Source organism: Lactuca saligna, chromosome 6 (assembly GCF_052625555.1).
Source record: "Lactuca saligna cultivar CGN05327 chromosome 6, ASM5262555v1, whole genome shotgun sequence".
NCBI classification, from domain to species: Eukaryota; Viridiplantae; Streptophyta; class Magnoliopsida; order Asterales; family Asteraceae; genus Lactuca; species Lactuca saligna.
Window position 1 is genome coordinate 175,803,302 of NC_136422.1, and position 6,828 is coordinate 175,810,129.

General features: G+C 35.4%; 1 protein-coding gene across 2 annotated transcripts; it reads left to right on the forward strand.

The window, feature by feature from the left end:
- Positions 1-3,102: 3,102 nt before the first annotated feature.
- On the forward strand, positions 3,103-5,469 carry LOC145001982 (UDP-glucuronate:xylan alpha-glucuronosyltransferase 2-like). 2 transcript variants are annotated; one of them, XM_078961300.1, is made up of 3 exons: positions 3,103-3,534; positions 3,637-4,303; positions 4,382-5,469. In XM_078961300.1, the coding sequence occupies exons 1-3, from the start codon at positions 3,364-3,366 to the stop codon at positions 5,323-5,325; spliced, it is 1,782 nt and encodes a 593-aa protein (XP_078817426.1). In that variant the 5' UTR covers positions 3,103-3,363; the 3' UTR covers positions 5,326-5,469. The 2 variants fall into 2 exon arrangements, with proteins under 2 accessions (XP_078817426.1, XP_078817427.1); XM_078961301.1 differs by having other exon boundaries at positions 3,407-3,539.
- The last annotated feature ends 1,359 nt before the right edge of the window (positions 5,470-6,828 follow it).

The following is a 6,828-nucleotide window of genomic DNA, read 5'->3' on the forward strand; positions in this document are numbered from 1 at the left end:
TAGACTCGCCGAGTCGCTATAGTGCACTCGCCGAGTCCGGTCAAAGTTGACCATTGACCATTGACCAGTGTTAACCTATGTTGACTTGTTAAGGGGTAGTCAACCTTAGTTGGGAAAGTGTTAATTAGAGATGTATTGTGTTATAGGAGGACTATAGCTCGGGAGATCGAGCACTAGTGATTTCAGGGGTTTACGAATTACCAAGACACGTGAGGTGAGTCTTCTCACTATACTTTACCTTGAGTAGGTAACCAGAGTTATGTGACAGAGTATTTTTATGCTATGTATGTTATGTGTTGTACTGCATTATTTATATGTGATTTATGTTGTGCATGTTTATAGAGTTAGAACCGGAAGGTTCACAGAGTTAGAACCTGAGGGTTCACAGAGTTTAGGTGCACGGACCCACAGAGTTATAGCCTCGAGTGGCTAATATGTGTTATATGTGGTATTTTGGGGAACTCACTAAGCTTTGTGCTTACAGTGTTTGATGTTATTTGTTTCAGGTACTAGTGACAACCGCGGGAAGGCGCCGACTTGATCCGTACACACGCATAGGGTTTATGATTTTGGAGATCTTGGGATTTTGTATTACTTGAATTGAATGATTAAATATGGTTGTTTTCTGAATATTAAATGAATTATGTTTTATAAAAATTTGAAAATTTTGTTTTGAAATTTACGGTGTTACAGATCAACATAAAGATGGATGTTTTATTCGAATATATGATGCAGAATCTGAGATTTTTTGTAGCAAGGGAAAATAGTCAAACTTGTGATTTTACAGTTGCTGATTTTCCACTAATGAAGTTGTATGATCTTATACAAGTTGCATTACTCTTAAAACATCAAGATCTTTGTGGAGAATTACTATGAGTGTTTGGCTCTTACGGATGTGGAACTGGCAACTGTGAAGGGCTTAGAAGTTAAGGCTCCAATGGAACCTACAAAGTCCCAATCTGAATTGAAGAAGTATGCAGATGGGGAAATTTGTTTAAAACCTTTTGGAATGGTTTTTGATGGAAAGGTTAAAAGTGGAAAAGCCAAAAGATTTTTGTTCTAAGCTTGTGAAATTGAAAGATATACGACGTCTCAATATACGAACTTCATTGTTCATATGAATAATTGCAAGAAAAATAACAAAAGGGACAAGAAGGAGCTTAAGAAGATTATTTCATGGTACACGAAAATCCGAAGGGTGATGATGTATGCCATACAGGTTCTAATAAACTGAGAGAAGTTGACTTCATTACAAAGGGGAAGATTGTAAGGGTCGAAATTAAGTTGTAATGAGTCAAAGTCTGTACCCTTCGTATATTTTGTAATTTATTTACTAAGGTGTCTAATATTCAAAGCTTAATATCTATGCCTTAGTATTTTTTGTATTCTTTCATGTCTCATATAAATCGGGACTTTACTTAGAGTTAGATAAGAGTCTTTACAGTACTTGTCTTTTTACTCTCTGTAAAACTGTAGAAGTATAATTGAGCTGAAACAAGATTATACTTACTCCTCATGTTCATTTCATATTGATATTACTATGATTTGATTCTCTTTACTCGATTATTACTTCATCAGTTTACCTGAACCTGATAAATCCAAACCAGAATTACTAGGAATCTAGATAAAACCATTCTTTAAAACCGGAACTGGAACCGATTCTTTATATTCCTATTCTAACGGTTTCAGTCCGATTCCGGTTTGGTTCTGTTTTCAAATTATAAATGTCATCCATAGTTGGAAGAAGGTGATGGTAGCAGGGATGAAAGAGAGATTTTCCTAATTTATTATTATTATTAGTGTGTGTGTATATATATATATATATATATATATATATATATATATATATATATATATATATATAAGTATAAAAAGAAAATCCTCCCTAATAAGTAAAGAACTTTTTGCCACATGTCTTCTTCTATTTCATTTGGACACATGAGATTTTCTAAATTTTTGAATATTTTATTTTTCACTTGTCATTTTATTAATTTTTTCATTTTATTAAGTTAAAATTCCATATTTAATATGTAAGATAATATATATGTAAGATATTTATTAGAAAATTGTTTATACACGTAATGTATTCAATACATTAAAGTCTCATTAATTTTAATAATTTAAAATTTTTCTTATTTTTCTTATAAATTTAAACTTTTCAAATTGTTAAAATTTCATATTTAATTTTTTTTTAAAATAAACTCATGTAATACATGATTATGATACCTTGTATAAAAGTATATAAAAGAGAGCGATACTATCTATTTAATTGACTTGACGACTAATGCAACGAATGCAAACCACATCGACTAGCCATAAAAAATCCAATACTATGACGAAATATGTGAATTTGGGCAAACCATAGGTACCAAATGTGTAATTTATTCTAGAAAATGATAATGAAAAGGGAAATTGATCATTTTATAAGATCAAATTTGCAATAAAATGAAACATAAGGACAAGTAGTGTAGCATTTTCTTCATTGTCCTCAAGCTGTCACTTTTAAAAAACTACTAGGACCGTTTATGAAATTTTGTCAAATAATAATAATAATAAATTAATTAAATAATAAGAATATATTTATGTGTTAGATGATTATATAATACAAATTGTACATTCCTACAAAACATAAATTATTATCTCGATCACTTTCTTTTAGTTACAATACAGCGAAAACATATTTTGGAGCACAATATGATATATAAGAAAAAGAGGATATGTGAGTTTTAAACCAAAAATACGAGTGCGCATGGAAGGGCATGAAATGTAAATAGGTGTATGTAGATGGTAGCGTTGCTATTTCGTACGTAACGGCTAATAGTGACGTTTCATCTTAGAAACTTGAAAACTTGACAACCCAACTAATGAGTTGTTGGCCATGCCTTACTCACCGCCCATTATTCTTTATTTTAAGTTTACAATCATACCCATTTCAACCAAAATTTGATAGAAAAGATGATAAGATTTACATATTATTAATTTTTTTATATATATTTTTTTCAATTTTAGCTAAGATATCTAACATAAAATAAATATGATTATGAAAATACAGACATATAACGTATTTTTTTTGTTCAAGTATATAATTGTGGAGGATGTGAATGTATATTGCTAATCGGCAAAGGTTGATTTTGTTCAAGCAATCATAGATCGACACTTGGAGCCCTTCAACTGCCTACTTCTTTCTTTGATTAAAATTCAATTCTAAACTCTTCTCACCCCCTTTATTTCTTTGATTAAAATTCAATTCTAAACTCTTCTCACCCCCTTTATTTCTTGATCATATATTGAGTAGATAAAAATCTGGAAATAGGCTCAAATATACATCATCTTCGAGCCATTTTTGCCTTTTCAACTACAACAATGTGGAAGGTCACCCCTTCAAAATCTTTGGTCATTAGGATCAATCTTGTGTTCCTATCTTGTTTTCTTGTTATTTATGCCACCCTCCTCCTCCGTCCATCGGCCTCCTCCGTCTATCATGAAAATGCTGCGTCATATGTTCGCTGCTCCCTCCGTGATTGCCACCACAAGGTAAGGTGAGCTGCCTCCATGCCTGAAAAACAAAGAACCTTCATGGGTTCTTTGTTTTTACGTTTGTGTCTTAACATATTTAGCTGATTAATTTCTTTTTAGGTGGAAACCGGGTACAAGATGAAGGCAGTGCTGCTGGAAGACGGAGTAGAGTCGAGTAGTAATCACTCAAAGCAAAAAATTGGAACCAAAATGGTGAAGAGAGAGAGGCCAAGTTTCTTAAATGTAAGTGGTTATCCGGGAACAGGGATAAGGATGAGGATGGGGATGGTGAATATGGAAGGGGAGGATTTAAGCGATTGGAACGTGCTTGGAAAGACGATTCCTGTGACGTTTGAAAAGGTTTCAGATTTATTCGAATGGAAGGACTTGTTCCCGGAATGGATAGATGAAGAAGAAGAGATGCATGAAACATTGTGTCCGGAGATTCCAATGCCGGATTACAAGAAATACGGGTATTTCGACATGATAGTGGTGAAGATACCATGCAAGTTTCCGGCGGAAGGGTGGGGAAGAGATGTTTTCCGGTTGCAACTGCACCTGATAGCGGCGAATATGGTGGTGAGGAGAGGGAGGAAGAATTGGAATAGGAAGCCAAAGGTAGTTGTTTTGAGCAAGTGCCGGCCAATGGTGGAGATATTCCGGTGTGACGATTTGCTAGCACACGACGGCGATTGGTGGTATTATCGGCCTAATATGAAGAAGTTGGAACAAAAGGTTTATTTACCCGTTGGCACTTGTAACTTGGCTTTACCTCTATGGGGAAAAGGTACGATCTTTCTTATTTAATAAAAAGAATTTCAATTACATTTTTATAAAAATTTAATCTTTATTTATCTTTTCACAGGAAACGATGAAGTATACGATGTAACCAAGATCCAACAAACAAACTCAAGACGAAAATCGACAAAACGTCAAGCCTACGCCACCGTGCTCCACTCGTCGGAATCATACGTCTGCGGTGCCATCATGCTAGCCCAATCCCTCCTCAAAACAGGAACCAAACACGACCTCATCCTCCTCATCGACACCTCCATCTCCGTCGCTACACGCGAGGTATTAGCTGCCGCCGGTTGGACTATAAGAATCATCGAACGCATCCGCAACCCACGAGCCGAGAAAGACTCTTATAACGAGTACAACTACAGCAAATTCCGGCTATGGCAGCTCACCGACTACAACAAGATCATTTTCATCGACTCTGACATCATCGTCCTCCGCAATCTTGACATCATCTTCTCGTTCCCACAAATGTCCGCCGTCGGCAATGATAATTCAATATTCAATTCCGGTATAATGGTCATCGAGCCATCAAACTGTACTTTCATGCATTTCATGCAACGTACCAACGACATCGTCTCGTACAATGGTGGCGATCAAGGGTTTTTGAATGAGATATTCGTTTACTGGCATAGATTACCGAGAAGGGTTAACTTCTTGAAGAACTTTTGGTCAAATACAACTGTGGAAACTAGCATGAAAAACCAGTTGTTTGGGGCTGATCCACCGAAGCTTTACGCCATACATTACTTGGGAATCAAGCCATGGCTATGCTACAGGGACTACGATTGTAACTGGGATATAGGGGATCAACACGTGTATGCTAGTGATGTCGCACACCGAACATGGTGGAAGCTTCATGACACCATTGATGAGAGCTTGCAGAATTACTGTAAGTTGACGAAGCAAAGGAAGATAGAGTTGAAGTGGGATCGAATGCAGGCTAAGAAACATGGATTTGCCGATGAGCACTGGAAGATCAATGTTACAGATCCAAGACGCCGTGGTTAAAACCACATGAATATTACGTTGTCGATTTTTGTTTATTATTGGTTTTGGTTTGGAACTATATCAAGCTATAGTTGATCATTAATTCTTGATGTACATACGGATGGATTTATACTTGTACGGAGTTAATATATGCTTTTAAGGTCATTTGGTTAATACGATTGGATAGAAACTTAGGCGACATGAGTTACATTCCTGAGTATCTCTAGCGAATCATCAGCAGTGAAGTCAATGAGGGGTTGATTAGTAGCTATGGTCCTCCCCTCCACTCTTATGGCAACTAATAGCAAGAGACAAAAGATACGTATACAAATACATAATATAAGTTTCAATTAATTAGGCGCGGATTAATTTCCAACTTGTATATAAAAACGTTAAACCATTATTTCACTTATATTCACATATATTCATGCTTACAGTCATGGCTGATAACATCGACAAAGAACCAGATGTTGACAGTCTACCGATGATCAAGCAAAAGAAAAATGCGATAAATTCTAATACGGTAAGTTAATGATTTGTATATGTACACTATCAATAATGTCAACAGAGGCATCGGATTAGGTTGGCAAATGTTACTTTATTTCCTTAATTAAGAAAGCTAGAAATAGTGAGATTGTGTGTGGTTGAAGCATTTGGGGAAGATTAGTTGTATATTAATTAAACAATTAGTTTACCAGCCCGGTTTTAGGTGCACCTAACAAGGATTCAACCATCACTAAGATAATGTTTGATATATATATATATATATATATATATATATATATATATATATATATATATATATATATATATATATATATATATATATATATATATATATATATATATATATATATATATATATTCAGGTATTAAAAGTAATTATTGTGTTATTATATGCATTAATATGTATCAATCATTTCAAAAACTTAAATAAGGATATGTAATCTAACATATTAATTAACTTTGTTAACTAAATAAAAATTTAATTAATCCCTAAAATATTGGATTGCTTTCCTATAAATCCCTTCAAATTCGTTTAAGATGCAAACCCTAAAATCCTTTGAAGGCTCCTGCTTCACTCACCTATCCATCCAATCGACGACTTAGCACCACCGTCGTACCACTGGAAGTTGTCGCTCCTCTGTTGGTGTCGTACACCATCTGCCGACCATTCTTGCATCTCTATTTGACCCTATTCTCTTCATCGCTGCTCCTGCTTCACACCCCATCCCACCCAAATCTGGTAACATATCGTCGCCCTCGCAACACCGGAAGCTGCCTTCTCTCCTCCTCAGCGATGTTGGGACCATCGTTTGGGTTCGGAGGTGGAATGGTTCGTGATAGTCGGGTAAGATCCTGGTCCTCGATGAGCTCTCTGCTTCTCCTCTCATGTCTCCCCGATCTGGAACTCCTGTCAAACTTCGTAGGAGGGAAGATGTCACTATGTAATTCCTCTAATTCACTTCCTCGATTTTATTCTTATGCTTTCTGTATCTCGTGTATATTTGCTGGAATACTGAA

What these genes read in the sequence shown, in the direction of transcription:
- LOC145001982 (XM_078961300.1), top strand. Translation starts at nt 3,364, where the DNA reads ATGTGGAAGGTCACCCCTTCAAAATCTTTGGTCATTAGGATCAATCTT. An exon ending in TCCGTGATTGCCACCACAAG is followed by an intron (nt 3,535 to 3,636) that starts GTAAGGTGAGCT and finishes ATTTCTTTTTAG; the next exon opens with GTGGAAACCGGGTACAAGAT. An exon ending in TTTACCTCTATGGGGAAAAG is followed by an intron (nt 4,304 to 4,381) that starts GTACGATCTTTC and finishes ATCTTTTCACAG; the next exon opens with GAAACGATGAAGTATACGAT.